At 39.4% G+C, this 20,232-nt stretch overlaps 1 protein-coding gene and 1 long non-coding RNA gene across 5 annotated transcripts in view; one reads left to right on the top strand and one right to left on the bottom strand.

Moving 5' to 3' along the window:
• Positions 1-20,232, bottom strand: part of ELMO1 (engulfment and cell motility 1) — a 291,509-nt gene that overhangs the window by 164,510 nt on the left and 106,767 nt on the right. For all 4 annotated transcript variants that reach the window (XM_010713028.3, XM_019616661.2, XM_010713029.3 and 1 more), the window contains 3 exons: positions 18,771-18,821; positions 16,982-17,104; positions 15,569-15,700 (listed from right to left, as the gene is read on the bottom strand). In XM_010713028.3, coding sequence (XP_010711330.1) covers positions 15,569-15,700; positions 16,982-17,104; positions 18,771-18,821 — 306 coding nt within the window. The remainder of the gene's footprint in view (positions 1-15,568; positions 15,701-16,981; positions 17,105-18,770; positions 18,822-20,232) is intronic.
• LOC109368325 lies at positions 7,942-10,079 on the top strand. Its single transcript, XR_002116256.2, has 3 exons — positions 7,942-9,570; positions 9,663-9,867; positions 9,965-10,079. It is a non-coding gene; the product is annotated as an uncharacterized LOC109368325 (long non-coding RNA).

Raw genomic sequence — 20,232 nt, 5'->3', positions numbered from 1 at the left:
TAATTAATATATATATATATATATATATATATACACACACACACACACACATATATACACTAAAACAAGTATAATCTTCAAGTTAGATCCCTGCAAGCTCACCAGCTATTACATCTTTTAAAGTATATGCAGAAACTCTTTTAAGATAAATTCAATGTGAGTCACTTAAGTCACATACCAAACACATCCCTCTCCACATTTAAGGAATTCCAGCATATTTCTACTGGATGTAGTTTTTACAAAACTTACAAATCATGTTTGTCAAGATCGAGTATGAAGTCACCAATACAAAACTGACCCACCTACTCAACAACAGAGAAACAGTAAGTGCAGCAAGCCCATCAGTTGTCCTCTAAACAAAAAAAATAATAATCAGAATTTGATATTGTATTCCCTTGATTCACTAAGCTACTTGGTAATTTAACACAAAGCACTACTGCTCCACATGTTACCACTAGAAGCCTGCCCCAGTCATGAACTGAATCTAGTGTGCTCAGAGCTAACAAAATCTGAATGTTACGGTGGCATAAAAAAGCCAGCTAATATCATCTGATAATGCCTAACAGAGCATGGGAAAAGACATGCACTCACATTTGCAGGCATCAATAAATGACATGTTGTGAGCAAGACAAAGTTTTTGCATAATCCTTGGTATTTTATAAGCACATATACAGCAGCTTTACAGTTACATGGGGCTAATGCTTTGGATTCCAAGATCTTAAGCCCTGTGGAAAATGGAGATAGTTTGAAAGCCTCAAAGAATCAGAAATTAATGCTATGACACAGAGTAATCACATCTCATCCAATGCAGGACAATCTCCTTTTAGGTTTCATCTTAGTTAACAATGACACACTTAACATTGGATAGATGTTTTGCACTTCAAAGGCTGACTCCTTTATGTTTTCTGGGCAACCAAAATTATCAAGTGATAACAGGATATGCATTTTAGACATCAGGGGTGTTAAAAGTTAATCAGTGGGACTTGGTCATTCCAATAGGATTTTTTTTCAGTATTTAGCACCAATCATCTCCCAGCATCCATTAAGTTTTCAGTATAACTGAAAACTGAGTCAAACATCCACTTGCTAGATGGAGTCGAGAAAAGTTAAAAGCCATAGCAGTTTATTGCTACTCTACGCCTGAGATTGCCAGTACATTTAGCAGACTCTTGTGTGGACACTGCATGATTTCTTGTCTCATTCTTTTGGGCAAAGTCAGTCTGCTTCACACAAAACTTCTGTTGGACACTGCATGATCTAGTCCAGTTAGAATCATAGAATGGTCTGTGTTGAAAAGGACCACAATGATCATCTAGTTTCAATCCCCCTGCTATGTGCAGGGTCACCAACCAGCAGACCAGGCTGCCCAGAGCCACATCCAGCCTTCAGGGATGGGGCATCCACAACCTCCCTGGGCAATATCCACAACTTCTCTGAGCTCTCACTCAAGTGAATTTGGGACTGTTCACAAGAGACTTTCTGGAAGCTCATCTGAAAGAGTGCAAGGCACATTTCCCTACAGCAAGGCAGATGGACTGCAACCAAGAGAAACAATTTTTTAAACAGCCCCAGTTCTCCTAAAGTTATAATGCAAGTATACCACCTATGTCCTGGCCAACAAACAATTTTTGTGTTAATCAAACCACAGCCATCAACAATCCCATACTGGGATAAGTGGGTATGGAATATACTCATTTTAGACAGAAATGCTATTATTAATGCAGGCCTTTTCATGATCTCGGAACTTTTTTTTTATGAGGACTGACTGGTTTAATCTTACCATAATCATCCTAACGAGCAGAACAACTATCTAACTAGTAAGAGGATAGTCACATAGGAAAATACTGTGAATAGTGCTAGTAGCAAAGCAAAACAATGATAAAGCATCTAAAGTTGACAATTAAAAATAACCACAGGTTAAATGTCTTCAGCTAATTGGGAGCCAGATGCAGCACAAACAAAATCTACCTGAGTAATTCCATCTGTTTGCAAACACTATGAGATGTGTAGATTAGTTACAGCTCATGTTGGCAAGTCTAATTTAGGCATGAAAAGCCTTTTTTCAGCTCAGGAATCTTCACACCTGATAAGTATGGTACATCGTGACTTATTATTTAAGCACAATGGCTGACGGTGTTCATATGCTGATGTACAAGCATGAGTGGTCCTGACTGATGCTTCGAAGTCTACTTAGTAAGGAACATTTCAGAGCTTTTTAACAGGCATTTTGTCTAGAAGTTAATGAAATGATACAAAACGAGTATACATAAACGAGTGTACGTAAATATTTATTTTAGCTTATGGCCAAAACATGCAAGTTGCACAGCCTACCAACAAGAAAAAGAATCTTCAGACCTTTTTATTAAATAAAATGGAAGGTTCAAAGCCACGTTCTGCCAAATCTTGGGCCTCCTGAGTCAGAGCCTTTTAAGAATAAGACTGATAAGAGTATCTTTTTGACTTATTTACACTTCTGGTAAATTTATCTAATCCTGACCTCTCTGATGTAGCATTTGCCTCTGAGATTAAGGCAGACTGATTAAAACACCTTTCAGTATTAGTTTCCTTAAAAGAGAAAGAAAACCTACTTAAATTATAACAATTTGAGTAAAATCAAGGTAAAAATAATCATTACAATTTTCCTGAGGCTGTGTATCTAGGGGAAACCCACGTGGCATCAGCTGACTTAACTGCTCCTATACATCATCACTCAGAATAACTGAATGAATGGGATCCTTCCTACCACAAAAACAATCAGCTGCAGTGAAGGATATGATGCTTGGTATGGAGGAATAGCACAACAGCAGGACAAGAAGATGGGTGCTCCACTTGAGCACTCAAGTGAATCACACATCTTGCAGAACTTGACGCTGCCACCAAGGACATCACTGCGTTCTGACATGCTGTGGTGTTTGAGAACGGTGAGCTTTGACAGGAACCTACATACAGCATCAAGTACCTCAAAATAAAGTTGGGAGAGATCTTGCTCTCCTTTTAGGGTTTTCTGTAAAAGGATTTCAGATTTTTCTTTTCCAAGCAAACTACCTAAAATTGTTGCCATGTGAAGGGGAAAGGGAACAGCCTGTGTTTAGTTCAAATAAGGGTTGAGAGATAAGGCAGCTCTGCGTCTGAGAAAAACCCACTTCAAACTGAATCAACCGTGTGAATTAATTTATTGCCTGTCAGCCAGATACAACAGCTATCAAAACTTAAAAACCAGGGAATTGAGCTGAAACATCATCTGTGGCCAGGCATATGGACCCACAGTCCAACAATTTAAAAAAAGACTGCTGCTGCTACAGAGCTCTGTGGATCCCACGCAGGCCCTTCTTTTATCATCTATGACCAGATCAACCTTTCAGTAACTACAAAGATAAGCCAAAAACTGCCCTATGTAAAATAAACTGTCAGCACCTATGATATTTTAGTTGCTTTTGAACTTAAGCCCCCATAAGCAAACTGATTTTCTACAGCCAAATTTTCCTACTGCACAAGTGAAAAAAAAACCAAACAGGCTTTGTGGATTCCAAAGAGAAGGATCTGGAAAATAAGACCAATACTTTTTAAAGCCTTTGAGTCTATGCTTCTGTCTTAAAACAATGTTAGTGTATGCTCATACTGAAGCATATGTCATTTGCTCTCAGTAGTAAGGCAATTGAAAAAAAAAAAGACTAGATCTTTATGCTGTGGAATTTCAGTTCACCTGACTTCCATTTTCCTTTGCATCTCTCAACAGGAATGGGAAATGTGAAGAGCTGGAGCTGTGCTCTGCAAAATTGTATATAAGTTCTGCCTGGCCTAAGCATTTTTCTGCTATACTTCTAACTTATTCCAGATCAACACCAAAAACAGAATGGAGTTGCACCAAAATGGAGGAAGATTAAAATAATTATGGGGCTTTTAAAGGAATACACAGCAATACCTTTTGTGTAGGGGATATTTAAGTAGTAAAGTACACCAAGCAATCAGAAGGTTCATAATTCAGATATGGAGATGGTTTTAACTCAAAGAGGGAAAAAAAAGTAAGTTATTCTCAAATGAGCTGTTCTTCTCCTCATCATCTCTTAATTTAGTACAGGCCTGAGTTAATGAAACTGCTCTTTCGAAGAGAATCTCTTACCCAGGCTGTGATTCTACGTAAGCGAACAAAGTTGAAATAGTTTGTATGCTTCACTGTTTAGTGTCTCTTAAATCTTACATCAAGCAAAATTCATGAGGAACGGGATAAGGGAAGAGCAAAGCAGTATGTACATATAAGTAATATATACGTTTATATGCATGCATGCACACAGTGGAAAATTGCATAATCTTAAAGAAAAATGAGCATTTGTAGTAACAATCATTAAATATTAACGATTATGATAATGATTAATATTAAATAAAATTTACAATGTTTCACAAAGCTAACATTATTACTGTGCTAGCACTTGGTGTGCAATCAGCCACCCTGGCGAACCAGGCAATGTCCATACTATCAAAGAAAAACAATGTCATTATATCTGATCAGTTTTTGAGGGCTTGCTTCTCAAACTTATTTCTTTTGCTTGCAAATTCTGCGGGACGTGCAGTACAAAGTATCAGGAAAAAGAAGTACAAGATTCACCTCTAAGAAAAGGTGGTTGAAAACAGTAGTTGTAAGATAAAGTCTTCTGTAATGATAGACATACATGACACTCTTAACTCATCACCACCATCACATCCAAATTAATGGAGCTTGTCTGCCCCCAGGAGTTGATAACTGATATACACAGAAGATTTCCTGACAGTCTAATCACAAGTAATACATAAAAAGCATATACAAGAAATGCAGTGTTCCATTGACTCTAATTTTACATTAGGACATGTACTTTTTTTAAACAGATTTTCTTCAACATAGGCATATTCTTTTAATCAGAAGCATTTTAAGACCTTTACTTTACAACTGCATAATTAAAAATATTGTAAAGTTAAAAAAAAAAAAACAACACAAAAACCCTAAGAAAACTCTCTTTTGCCCTCTATCTGTCATTAAGAAATGGATTAAAGGACGATTCCTCAACTAAAATGTATATTAAGTGCAAAGTGATCCAAAAAGAATTAAAAAAAATAATAGCAGACTGATAATAAAGACTCAGTTCATTCACACATTAAAACTACAGATACTTCATTTTCATTAGCTTTAACTTCATTCTTACAGTGATAATAAGAATGGTCAAAGCAGCCTAACAACCCTCCAAAATTACATACAATTTTTTAATCTGTTCTCTAAAGCTATGGAGAATTCAGCAGTATGTGGTAAAAAGACTGGATTATTCATGTTAACAATGTGCAAATTGTTAGATGTCCATAGCCTCTGAATAACAACTCTGGTAAGTTGCATGGTAAACAAGAACAATGCTTTAAACATACGGATTTGCTGGTCCCAGGTCTTGGTCAGCATGACTGACCCATGCACCCCTTCCTGTAGAATTACTGCCTCAGACCATCAGTACTACATTTATATAGTCTTAATAGCCCCTCTAACAGAGATATTAAGCATTGGGTACATTGTAAGGTCAGACTTCTCTCGTTACAAAACTGAATAATTTTTTATTTAAAAAAATTCATCAGGATTCCTCTAAGTCTGTCTCATGCCTCCACTTTGCAGTAATTCTCTTGTATACCTTAACTAACACACACGGTCAGACTGTTTGTTTGTTCAGATTTACTGATCAACTCATGGCTTTCATCAGCCACCTCACATTCTGACCATTTTCCATTATACGCACAACTACAAGCACTTGGGCTAAGAACAGTATCTGCCCCTGCTACATACAGTAAGCAGTGAACTTAAAACCGTCAAAGACTCAAAGATTTCACTATTTATGCTTTCAGGTGCTATGACAGTGATATTTTGTTGTTTTGATCTCAATTTCAGCTCAGGCCATGTTCTGCAAATCACACCTAGCTTTTGTGATTAGCTCTTTAGCTATGTTCAAAAACTCACGTGTTACTGATCTGCAGAGATTGGTGGAAACAAATCCAGATTGCAAGAAAGCATCTCTATCTTTGTGCTTATTAGTCTTGCATAGACACTAGGACACAGGAACAAACTAGTACTTCAAAGGGAAACAATATCAGAATATGGTAGACCAAAAAGAAACTGTGCTTATAGTTTTACAAGAAACTGTAATATGCAGGCCAAAAAAAAAAAGGAACTTCATTCTCCCCAAGGTATTACTTAGGCTTAACAGCATCCAGCTGCTGGCATTCAACTCAGAACTTAAAGCACAAAACAGTGGTTTCTAGTATTTCTAAGGCTGAAATGATTCTCTAAGTGATGCTATGGAAGTGAGCTGTTCAGCAGTTTTTTGTGATCAATCTGCATTTGGTAGGATGCTATTGCCCTCTGCTGTGTGATTCTATAAATTCGGTAGCAGCTTGCTTTGGAATACACAAGGTTCAGTGTATTCCAAATAATTTCACGCCATATAAACACAGCAAATGAAGGATTTATAACCTCAGGTGATGATTTAATATCAAAGTACTAGAGAAAACCGTCCTGGCAGACAGTCAGAATTGCTGTAAAAAGATCTAAGTCTTCACTTAGAAGATGTTCTGTAAGATTACAACACAGAGATGCACGCTGCACAACATTCTGGAATATTAAGTTAATAAAATTAAAATATTCCTCTGTTTTTCTACAGCTGTAATGGGGATATGTTTGGGTTTGTTTGCTTGTTTGTAAGTAGAAATTTAAAAAAATGGACTAAATCATCTCCACAATGATTCAGGAATTCTAACTATAAAATTAACAACTGGGACTATCAATTGCAGATCCTGCAAGTGTTAGTACAGAGTAGTAATACTCTTATTTGTATGCTTGGTATCATCAATCATTCACTTATATTTCCTTCCTCCATTCCATTTTCCTGTAATTTAAGTCTGTTTTTGTTTGTTTGTTTTACTTTCCTAGTCAGGTTTCAGTACCCTTACTTGTGGTGCTCACAAGTAGGGAATGTAGACTCTTAGCTTATAAATAACACAAATTCCAAAGCATTCTCTGTTGTATTCTGCTTTTAAATGCTTTTCTTAAAACAATTCCCCACAGAAAGTTTGTAACTATTTCTTGATTCGAAGGTTAGTAAGCTTTAAAAAGCACACTGTTGACACAAATGTATTTTATCCCTCCGGATTCTTTACTTTTACACAGCAACAGGATCTTACTGTTGGAGTAAGATGATTTGGATTTTTTGTTTTCTCCCAAAAGAAACAAAACCTAAACAACAACAACAACAACAAAAACAACCTAAAGCTATAATCCCACTTCAATAACTTCACTTCTCTCTCAGATGAAGCTGAAGATGCAGTTCATTCTCAATTAAAAAAAAAACAAACAAAAACCACTCTTGTTGAACAATAGTATTTTTTAACTGAGAAAGCGCTGTATAAAATAGTGTTATTAAGCTCGTTGCATTGGTTCTAGTTTACATGGAAATAAATAGGAGCCCTTCGTTTTGGAGAGACCTATGTATTTAATACATAAGATAATTTCTGAGATGCTGGAGAAGGTCCAAAGAAGGGCAACAAGGCTGATGGAGGGCTTGGAGAATATGGCCTATCAGGAGTGACTGAAGGAACTGGGGCTGTTTAGACTGGGGAAGAGGAGGCTGAGGGGAGACCGTATTGCTCCCTTCAAATACCTGAAAGATGCTTACAGCGAGAGTGGGGTTCTCTCTGTTCTTCTCACTGTTGACAGCTGACAGCTTGAGGGGAAATGGCCTCAAGTTGTGCCAGGGGAGGTTTAGGTTGGATAGCAGGAAAAACCTCTTCACAGAAAGGGTTGTAAAGTGCTGCAATAGGCTCCCCAGGGAGGTGGTTGAGTCACCATCCCTGGATGTGTTTAAAAATTGTTTGGATGTGGTACTCAGGGACATGATTTAGCAGAGAGTTGTTAGAGTTAGGGTAGGATAGTTAGGTTGTTATCGGACTCAGTGATCTTTAAGGTCTTTTACAACCTGTGCTATTCTATGATTCTATAACTCTCTTCACTCAATGCAATCAAGACAAGCCAAACAGCTGGATAACGAGTTAAACATTCCAACTTTTAATAGGACTTGAAGCCTTGCAAAGCACTGCATTTGTAGCAGTGAAGAATTCTTTCAGTGGAATTTGACCAAAAATATAAATAACAGCTGCCTACTGAGAGCATGGGAGGCGTAAGCTGACTTTTCTTCCAGGTGCTCAGTGCTGGAAGGACCTGAGGCACCGGGCTCACACTAGAGCATTGACAACTCCCAGCCAGGCAAAAGGAAAGGACTGCCAACACAAGGGTGCTCAGACATGGAACTGGCACCCAGAAAGGCTGCATCCCAACTTAGCTGAATCAAGCCCATGGCACCGACAATCAATCTTCTAAAGGGGCCATCTGCACCAGAGACCTTCACAAAAAAGGATGAGCCAAAGGGAGAAAAGCTACAAAATGGCTGAGAGGGGACACCTGCCCTGTTAGCTCACTGGGCAGCTTAATAATTGCTACTGCCTCTGCCCTCTAGACAAGGTGTGAAAGCAAAACACTGCAAATATCCAGGAGAAAGGGACACACTGGGATCACCTGGTACTATGTTAGCATAGGCACAGCAAGCCATCACCTGACGTGTGAATACAACTGGCATTCGTCTTGGTTCATCAACGATCTGTATGTGCTCTTGGCACACTGTTTGCAATTCAGTCACTACAAAGGAAACAAACGTCTCCCTTTCCTCTTCACCTGATGGTAGGGGCTGAACACTTCCACGCTGCTTGACATACACTGGGGTCAACTGATGGGGGGGCTGCCATCTACACACCCGTGCCCCTAAGCTCTCTTCTCAAGAGCGCTATACCAGAGACTGCAGAGATCAAATCTGTCCAAACTACTTCTCAGGAGGGATGGCAAAGGACAGCCAATACAAACACAGAAACTCCACCGTTTTTAATGACTGCCTCTCCCTTGGCTGCCTGTGGGGTGTCAGCATGCTTTGCTTCTCCCCTGCTGCTGTCAGCACCAGGACAGCCCACCCCAGGCAGCTGCAGGTTGCTTGAGAAGCACCCTGCCCCGACTGACCCTCTTGCTACATTCTTGCCACTGCCTCCGAGAAATGGCCGCAGGCCCCAACGGCCAGCCGCCATGTTTGGGCCAGCACCTGGCACTCAGAATCCTGTCGCCATGGGCACCAAACTGCCCTCAACTGCAGTCCCTGAGCTGACACAGCCGGAGGCAGCAGAATACCTGATCTCTCTAAGAGATAGTTTGTATTTCTTGTTATTTTCGAGGACGGGATGGAGCAGCCACCTTTAAAGAAGAGGCGGCTACTGGAAGAGGCTGATGACATCAAGCCCATGGAGGTGGACCCGCCTGGCAGCCAAGAGGAGCCCATGGAGGTGGATCCACCTGTGGCAGATGAGCTGATGGAAGTGGATCCACCTCCATCGGGGCAGACTGGCCATCTCTCTGCTGCTGCCAGGCCAACCAGGAAGAGGTCGCGCCCCAAATTTCATCGCAGGGGCGCCAGGATCCGTCCACCTCCTGCGAAATGGCCGCCTCGACGCTGGCGCTGATCCTCCCGTCCTGTAAGTTTGCCCTTACCCAGGAGAGCCCCAGCTCACAGCCATCCTGCGGGCTCACATGGAGCCTCCATTGCCTGTCCTTCTTCTTTTCACAGCCAAGGCTCCTATGAGCCCTTCCTTCCCCATCCCTCTCCCTTGTCCCTTCCCAAGTCCTCTCATCTCTTCTTCACTAAGTCCTGAGGAAGAGGGCAGGGCAGGGACTGCCATCCTCAGAGCTGCTGTGCCGGGGCAGCGGGACGAGTCTGGTGGAGGGACCTCAACTGCCAGGGGTCTTGAACATCTCAGGGGCATGAAGATCCCGTAAGTTTACCATTAGCTGGGAGGGAGATCCCCAGCTCAGAGCCATCCCACAGGCTCACGTGGAGACTCTATTTTCTGGTAATCCTTCCCTCCACAGCCACAGATCCGATGAACCCATCCTTCATGTCCCACTCCCTCATTCCTGCCCAGAGGGAGAGAAGGGATAAAAAGAAGTCACAGATGCAGCTGCTCCCGTGTTGAAGCAGACTTCAGTTCGAACAGGAAGAAGTGCTGAACTTCAGCAGGAAGATCCAGTCCAGAGGCTTTGTTTGGACTTGAAAAGAAAGACTGGACCATCAACAATTAACACTACAGAATGAGAAAGAAGTAAAAAACATAAAAATAAAGTTTTTCTTTTTTAAAAAAGAAAAGCACGGATTGTCTCTCTGCTTTAGGAACCTTTTGTGAACAACTGTTTTCAGCAATGAAGTACAGGAAGAGTAATATTTCTCCAAAAATCTCTGATGAACACCTTGAAAGTCCATTGAGAACAGCAGCCACTCCTATCAAACCAGGGTGATGTGGTAGTGTCACAAAAACAAGGTCACGTATCCCACTGATTTTACATTTTTGTTATCCTCTTTTTTTAAGAAAAAATTTACAATTAAATGAAGTGTTTTTGCTTATATACATTAACTGTAAAGCAATGCCTCCTATTTTATTATGCTGGCTCACAATGTCAGAAGCGGACGTTGGTGGTATGGCAGTAGAGGTTGAACCTTCCCACCAGTATCCCATTACGTTTGTTGCTGTGTGACAGATGGCAGCAGAGGGGCAGACTGACAAAGTGGTATCTGACATAGAGTGTGTATGAAGCAAAGGTGAGTCACTGAATTTCTCCATGGAGAAAGCACCCGCTGACAATCAAGGAGGCTTGCTGAACATTTATGGAGACCAAACAGTAGACATGAGCACAGTAAGGCAGTGGGTAGTGTGTTTCAGTGTCAGTGGATCACCCCCACTGGTGCATATCACAGAATCACAGAATGGCTTGGGCTGGAAGGGACTTCTTGAATCTTCAGCCCCCTGCCACATGCAGGGCCTCAAACCTCCATATCTAATGGCCAGGCCGGGGCCCATCCAACCTGGCCTTGAAACACCTCCAGGGATGGGGCATCCACAACCTCTCTGGGCAGCCTGTTCCAGCACCTCACCACTCTCATAGTAAAGAACTTCCCCCCAACATCCAACCTAAATCTTACCTCCTTCAACTTAAAACCATTTCCTCTTGTCCTGCTATTAACTACTCCTTCAGTTGACTTCCCTCCTGTTTGTAGGCTCCCTTTAGGTTTTAGAAGGCTGCAATGAGGTCACCCCACAGCCTTCTCCAGGCTGAACAAGCCCAGCTCCCTCAGCCTGTCTTCTCAGGGGAGGTGCTCCAGCCCTCTGATCATCTTTGTGGCTCTCCTCTGGACCCTCTCCAACAGCTCCCTGTCTTTCTTTTATGGGGGCCCCAGACCTGGACATGGCACTGTAGACAGGGCGTCATGAGGGCAGAGCAGAGAGGGACAATCACCTCCCTATCTCTGCTGGCCACAGATGTTTATGAGCACAGCACGCAGGCTCTTGTTCATCACTAGCAAAAAAGCATAGCTAATGGTAGTGACTATATTGAAAAACAGTATTTTTTAGCTGAGAATGTCTTCTCTTTCCTGAATCCACCACTGTCAAACCTAACATATAATTTTTTTTCATAAAGGATCAACCTCCATCTTTAGAATAGTAATGAAATTTGTCCCTATTAATCCAATCAAAAAAAACAAACTCTTGAATTGCTTGCCCAAAACTGCATTTTAGTTTATCTATGACTTCTTCTCTCTCAGTATTTATGAATGTGATAGCTGCAGAGCCTTCAGCCTGGTAGGTTTAGCAAGCCAGTCTTTTTAAGTCACTTCTTGTAAGACATGTCTCTAATCATGTCACAAGTCTCATCTGCCCTCTGCACTCATCCTAAATTCAATCTGCATACAAACCACTATATAGGTGATTAAAATAATGCTGTATTTTGGATGAATTCTCTAGAACATATTAAATGGCCTTAAGAGTTCATCTGCTTTTAAATTACATTTCCAGATATACTCTAGGCTAACATTTGACTTTTTTTTTAGTTGCTATGGTGCACAGTCTCTCATCTTTGCCTTTTCCAATAGATACCTGCTTGCCAAAGGAATTATTGGCACTTGTCCTAAATTAAAACGTTTGCACTTTGTACCACTGAATAGAACTTCATTTCCATTGCTCTGATTCAAAAGGTCACTTCATTTGTGCATGACAGGCAATTCTTTTGTTGATGTCTCCTTTATTTGGTTCATCAGGTGAATTCATCAGCATATGTCCACTCTTATGTCACCATCAGTTTTTTGTACGTTAAGCTCATATCTGTCTTACAAGAACTTCAGACCATTCTAAACTTCCCTTTTAATTATCATCTTTTTGTCAGACTGGCTTCCTATCTCCTGTAATAATGTACTCATTATATTTTTCTACACCGATAAATTTCAGCACAGCACATGGCACAATTAAGAAATCATTTGCCATCTTGACTTTCTGCACGCATGCAAACAATCTATATGTTACAAACGTCTAAACAAACAAACAGAAAAACAAAAAAGCTCTACACAATGCAAACTTGGAAAAAAAAATACTTGAACAGTTTTTTTTTTTAACTTCTTACATTGCTTTGAATTTGTCAGATCTGCTTATAAATTTAAAAGCATTCACTACAACATCTTTCTGAGACATCTTTCAGATATCTCTACCATAAAATTACGTTATTATCAGCAAGTCTACAAATCTTTACTTTTAATACAAGAACTGCCATATGTAAATACTGATTGGGATTCCCCTGACAAAAGAGATTTTAAGATTGGAAAGAAAACCAAAACAAAATTAAATTAAATTCAGGCTATTTAATTTGCTCTTCTCTCAGAAAAATAGTTTCATAGGGTGAGAGCAGCTTCCATCTCCTAGCCAAATCATCTTCTGTTGTATCCGTCAGTGTTTGAGTAAATCTCCTCAAGAATGTCTCATTTGAAAATCTCTGCCCATAATAAGCTTCACACAGGTCATCACAACCATCTGGAATGGCCTTGTGGTTTCTAACAATGTAGTTTTACAAACGGTATTGAGAACTTCTGGAACTAAATCTAGACTTTCTCTTTTGTTGACAATACATTTGTAATGTGGCAAAACTTTTTGATGTGGCTGAGAAAAATAAATAGAATTCCTGCATTTCCCATGCAGAAAGAGAACAAGCAGTCCAAGAACAGCTGGATGGCTAGACCATGGTTTTGCTCTCTCCCTCAGGAAGAACGTTTAATCAGTTCAAGAAATTATTCTGACCACTACTATGAGTGGAACAAATGAAGACAGCATTCAAAAGCAGCCACTCAAGTTATTGGTTTTCTTCTTGGGTTAAATGGCTAAAACAAGGGGGAGAGAAACTTCCTGGTATTCACAGAATAGTTCCGTTTGCTAATGTATCCTACCTACATTTTTCAAAAGACACTTTAGCAACGGAGTTAAAAGGAGAAAGAGCAGGAAGCCAGGCTAACTAAAGACTAGTCAGACATATCCTGTGTGCGATGCTGTCAGATTCATAGCTCGAGCTCCACAACAGGCCCTTCTTCCTCAGTCTGTGAAAGTTCAATTCCTTTTCAGCTATGGGAAATGTTATATATTTAGTGTCACCTGTACTCTCTGCTCAAAGTAAAAATTCTGTACAAGAGCAGAGTCACTACCCTCACAATCTACAATTAACAGTTCTTTATTTGTGCATTACGTCAGTCTGTTAGTGGAATAACTTGCCTCCGCCCCTTCGGATCCTTGTTTGGTGCTCTGAAAAGCCCACTTTCCCATATTTTCTTATCTCATGTTATGCTTTCCTTTTTTTTTCCTTCCACATTTTCTTAACCGCTTGGATTTCAGCTCCCATTCTCTCATAGAGTTTGATCCCCATTCCCCATTGGATGGCTATCAGAGTTACATAGCAAACATTGCTGCTGTAACCCTTGAATACAGTTGATCCCTGTAGGCAAACTCAGACAAGGCAGTAACACATTTTGGTTCACAGCAAGTGTCTCCTTCAAAATGCTATCAGTTCAAATGCACTGTTGTTAATGATGACTTCAGCTCTGCAGAATCAACAGGTATCTTGTGTGTCAAACAAAAGTATTGGAAGAACAAGTGCTAGCTTGCAATCCTATTGATATTTAGTCTTTTTAAACAGCAGGGAAACAGGAATAGAAGTCAGAAAATCTGCATGCTAGTCTCAGATGCGGCTTGTATCAGATGCTTTATTACATAGTTTTTCAGCTCCAACTTCAACAAGGCAAGATAAGGCTTTCAGAGGTGCAAGATGCTAAAGAGATTTCAGTGACAGTGGGAGCTGTGCATCTTCATCCTCTGATAAAACTTGAGTGTATAGCAGATATCCAAAAGTGATCAGCCACAATTAGGGAACACTTTTTTTAAATTTGACTTCTTTTATTTTTCTATATGCCATAATCTCTGTATAGCTCCACCGTGAAGTTACTACACCTCATCATTTCCCCTTGTCCCACCCCTAATCTAGGTTTGTCATCATTTCCTTCTTTGTCAGTGGTTATTTTTCCATCACCTATAACATAAGGTCTGTGTGGCCCCATTTTTGTTCTTATTCATCACAAGCAGAAAGTCTACATCCAGCTCATGCATCTATAAACCAGGGCCTGCATTTTTCTTCAGGCTTTGAGGGCTAAAGTCCTTTGTTCATCTGAATGAATTGCTTAGAAGCTGAGATAGCAATGATCTTCTGTAACACAGGAGGTGAGAACAGACTGACTGACAACAACGACAAAAAAAACCACACTGAGATTCAAAAGCTTCCTCATATCACTGATTTTACAACCATACAACTCTAAAATGCCAAGTTCTTTCCCTTCCCTCTACTTACTTTAGACTCCTTACAGATGCATTAGCACCGATACAGTAGTATTTTTTCCTCACTCATCAGTGATGAAAACAACTACAAGAAACCAGAAAATCTCCTCCCAAAACCACAAAGAAACTGGATAATACTGAGCCCCAGGCACAGAACTGAGCAAAGCACAAACTGCACAGTGAGCTTGTACCAGAGCTTAAAACCATCCCATCTGTATCTGCGGCTACTGTACTATATTCAGTGTACATTTGTTGTGCCAACAGCAAAGTAATGAATCATGCAAGATGTGAAGCATACAATTTTATCTAAGGAGAAAGAAAATTGCATACTAACCATAACCCTACCCTCAGATGAAAGGAGTTCAAGCAAACAAAACATAAAGTCCTACAAATAAATACCATAAAAGAGAGCTACCTTTGATTTATTGTGCTCATCACTACACTCTGTTAGTAAGAGCACAATAACAGGTCTGCCACAGATCCATTAGACAATGCTTGTTCAAAGATTCCATGAAGTTCAATTAATTATGGTATGATATACAAAATTGTGCTTCAAACTCAGATGGTTATTTCTTCCATTTAACTCTAGCGTCTGCTAAGCAATCATTTGGGATTAAAAAGATCTGCAAAAAGATGTAGAAATTATGCTGTTCTCCTGTTCTGTTCTCCAGAAGATCAAGTAAGAGATTTGATTGATTAGAGAACAGACTGCAACAGATGCATTCAGCCATTTTCATTCAGCCATTTCCAGTGTACGATCACTCGGGGTTAAAATACTCACAATAAATCCAAGTTTTTTATAGTCTCGAGTATACATAGATTTGCGTTTCTCAATACTGCCACTACTGTTGTTAGGTTCCAATTCTGCATCAAACGCAATTCTTCGTAGTTCAAATATGATATCCCGTTGAGCCTGAGTCAAAACAAATGTTAAAAACAATTGTTAAAAATAATTCTCATTTTAATAATCAGTTCCACAAAGATTGTTTCAACCTTAATCAGAATTTTTTACTTGTTTCTCAAAGACTGTCAACAAGAATCGCTTTGTGGTTCTTATTTTCTGAAGGTCTCACTTTTGTAGGGTTCACATGCAGAGATGTTTAAGTGTTGATTTCTGGAAGTTGGACTCATGTTAGCAAGGTCACTAACTATGCATTTCACTTTAACCATAGTCACGAAACTACAGAAGCCAAGAGATCACCACTATTTCCAATTAAGTTGATACTTAGGCTTTACTTACTTTGCTGACTTACATTGAAATGGATTAACACTCTGTGACCTTTTGGTGACTGTCTATTTCTACTGGCAAGGAAATGGGCAAGGAAGGACTTGCTGCAGTTACACATAACTGGAAATGCCTCGAGACTTAACTACCCTACCATCAATACAAATAATGCTATCTCAATCCCTCTGTTGAGATATGCATTAGGTAACTACAATTACATTCTGCTAAGAGTCAAACTTTCCTGTCTCAAACTAAAGAAACAGGAAGAGCAAAATAACAATGTTATTTATGTTTATGATCATCTTTCCCTCTCATCTCCTTTTCTTCAAATCATCAGTAAGTCTTGACACAATTCCCTCTTAAAAATGAAATCAGCTTCCCCTTTGTACATGGCCTTAAAAAGGAAAAATTAACAACACTCATCTTCTCTATTTCTCACTGATTCTATACCAACATTTGAACCTCTTTGGGAAATCTCTTTTTACACAACGAATAGCATTAAAGCTGGTGTGTGGACACAATGAACAATAAGATGAACAACTACTGCCCAGGTTCACAGCAACAAAAATGAGTTTGCTTGTAACACCAATTGAGTTCAGTTGTAGAGTGTTAGATTTAAAAATCCATTTTTGCCCTACTGGAATACTTTTAAGGACTATGCATATCCGTTGGTTCTGACAAGTATAAAAATGAAATGTTTCACTTCAAAGCTTTAAATCAGGATAAAAGCAAATTCAGTTCATGAAACAACATACTAAAGAGAAAGGCCTGACCATTTTGCTGTACTTTTGTACATGTAACACAATAGTCAGTTCATCTTTTGACATACAGAAAACACAACTGAACATCATATCTTGAAAGAGGTTATGCAAGCATTCCTGGCAGTGTCTTTTCCTCCATAAAGAGCTTTAGATACAGCAATGAGTAGTTAACTTCCTCCTGTTCTATAAGATCATATCAGATACTTACCTGATCCTGTGGATCCATTTTTGTCATCATTCTGTCTTCCAGAAGGTTAAATGTAAGTACTTGGAGAACATAAAGTTGATGTGCCATTTCATTATTGATGGCCCTCTGTGCCCTGATAACATGCTGTAAAAGAAAGATAGACTGATTGAATGCCACCGTATCAGAAAATCACATTAGTTGGACTCAGGTGTTTCCATTTCAGTATGTGCTGATAGGTAATGGTGTATACATATTCCAGAAAAGAATTAAACCAAGACTAATGCCGCCAGTTTAGGTATTCAGATGAAATATAGGCTTCATAAGAAATTTTAAGGAATGGAGCTTTACACTAACAATGCACCGATGCTTCCTCCTTTAAGCCACTACACTGAGCCAATGAGAAGTGGTGAAAACAGAAACAAACAGAAACAAACAGAAATAGTAGGGAGCCACTCTGTAGAAAAATTAACTCCCTACCAAGAGCATTAGAGATCTGCATTAAAAAAAAGAGTGGGCATATTCAAAAATATTTATGAGAGTAGCTGAGCAGAAAAGTACTCAAGATGCCAACACAATGAGCAGATATAGTGATACAACAGTGCTACTGCTGCTGGTCAGAGCTAACATCATATGGCAATCTCACCTCTACCAGACATCTGTGATCTACGTGAGGAAGATGGCTTAGAAATGCATTGGCACACAATAGCCTATACAAACAATACAGAATTACCCCATTCACAAAGCAGTTACCAACGGTGGATAATTTAAAAATCCCTGAGTGTCTAAAACCAAACAGCTACAGGGGAAACAGACCCAAGTTACTAAACACAGCAGGGAAGACATAAGGAAAGTCATGTAGGAGATGAGTACAACAACTGAAACTAGATTTCACTGAAGCTTCAGAGAAAAAAAACAACTATCTGCCAAAAAGCTACTGAAGCAGCATTTTATGACAGTAAATGAACACTTAAGAATATTATCCATATGCTTCTACCAAATTTCTTATGATCACAAGCAATGCCTTATGTAACAAATTCTGTTTTTTTGTGCATGAGTTTGTTGTTGCTGTTTCTTTTGCGTGTATCACTAAAATAATGACAGTGAGTGAGAAAGGGAAAAGGTTTGTTTATTTGTTGCTGTTTAGTTTTGCTTATTGCCCACTAACTCACAGCAGATACTGAACTCACTCTTTTTAAGAAGAACTTTATCTTATTCCCTTCAAGAACTAATCTATGCTAAGGTTGATGTCAAAATCCCTATGATTTCCCAAGATAGCTGAAGTAAGTCTTTTATATTACATTCATTAACTTCATTCTGGGCTATATATCCTGCTTCCTTTGTGCAAGTGGCAACAAATTGTGTGCAATTTGATATCAAGACACAGAGTCAGAGTAGAACCAAAAAACACAGAGGCTGATTTTGCACAACGGAAAGCCCTGTGCGGCTTGCATAGTTTTCATCAGGTCTAAAACTTAACACAAAGGACTTATTACAAATCCTTCAGACATTCCCTAGACTTCACACATAAGTTCACACTCTCAATGGGAAGAAAATCCCTGAGATACTATTTTTTTTCCTGCACTGTATTGTCATGAAGAAATAACAATTTATTGGGCTGGAAAAACACCATTTCTGATCATCAGTTTTGAACCCACTCAGCAAGATCTTTATTTTGTACATTAAAGGCTTCCAGATGTATCAAAATCCAAAGAGCAATTAAAATATATGAGGATAAAACCTATGCACATGAAAACTCAATCCAGCTTCTCTCTCTGCTAGTGAAAAGTGATGTTGAAAATGATATACTTACAGTTAGGATAATGGAGCGGAGCTGCTTTTGTGCCAAAATGTTTGCCATTTCCTGATTTAGGAAAAAAAAAATAGAAACAGGTATTTTAGTGCTATTCCTATAGCAACATACCAATTAATAAGGTTCAAGTCTTAAGTTTCTGCAGTGTTTCTTGTAAGCGGAATGAAGCAGCTTATCAACTACAACTGTAAGAGTTATTTTGGTGCCACAAACTCAAGATTACTTTGCTATGAAAAAGGGGCCAGAGTGAAAGGTACATCAAGCTGAAGACTTTGGTGATCCAGTAACAGCAACATAAGCTCTCAGAGGAGACTTCTGTGGGTTAAACAGTGCTTTTTCACACACCTGTTCAAGCACAATTCCCCCCCTCACAACTCCCATTCCTCAACGACACAGCATGAACACCTTTCAATCTGTCAGTCAGGCCTTTAAAATCAGACATCAAAAAACATGCATATTTATATCAATATTTTGGCTGTTTCAAAGTCACAGAGTCTAATTTTTAGATTGCAACTCAATGCTGTTTTTTCATAGTAACTAATACTTCTCCCCCTCTACATTGATAGCAGTGCTGGCACTGGTCCACTGTTTTGCCTCCAATTAGTTTCTCTTTCTAGAAGTAATGGCCAAGTCCCTATCAACCAGGATGTTTTGACTTTCTCTCTCAGACATCTGGCCTTGGCTGGCCATGCTGCAAACTACCCTAAAATGCATAGGAGAGAGTATTTTATACTAATAAAACATGAAAGCCTGGTCTCCTGAATCATGCCTAACAGGCACGTATCCTGTTTTTAACTTTAACATTTTCCACTTACATAGAAATGTGTATGCATGGATGTGAACACACACACTAGCATATGTATTTCATACATCAATGCATCTAACACTTAGAAATTACCATGCGTGTATTTTTAAATTCCCATTTGAAAAATGTACAATTTAAGAATTTGGTTAATATGGGTAACATATTGCACTCTGCTATTTAGGTACTGCTTGCTTACATGCATAAAACAGCTAATAACAAACCTTACCCTCATACTTCTAATTGATGATCTATAAGTGTATCACAGTCCTACATAATACAGCACAGCAAGTCAATGCTGACACTTGCTTAAGGACATTCCTAGAACGCACTATCACTCGGTCTAGCTGGCATCACATCAAAATTTTGTTCACACAGGAATAATGAGGAAAAAAGAAGGGACCAAAACCAAGAGAATCTCAGCTTATAGTTTGTAAGCTTTTTTTTCTTCTGGCAAAGCTGCTTTCAATTGCACATTAACAGCTGAAGAATGAATGATACAGATGCATCAATCGTCTACGGAAATGCCCAACTGAACTGCAGGGGGAGTGCCAGGCACATGATACAACTCGTTACAGGGCACAGACTGGCTTTGTTAATGTGTAGCTATATCCAGCAAAAAGATGGACTGGCAAATAATGAGATAGGGTGGTCTTCTTT

Source organism: Meleagris gallopavo, chromosome 6 (genome assembly GCF_000146605.3).
Source record: "Meleagris gallopavo isolate NT-WF06-2002-E0010 breed Aviagen turkey brand Nicholas breeding stock chromosome 6, Turkey_5.1, whole genome shotgun sequence".
NCBI classification, from domain to species: domain Eukaryota; kingdom Metazoa; phylum Chordata; class Aves; order Galliformes; family Phasianidae; genus Meleagris; species Meleagris gallopavo.
This window is presented reverse-complemented; position numbering and strand designations above follow the sequence as displayed.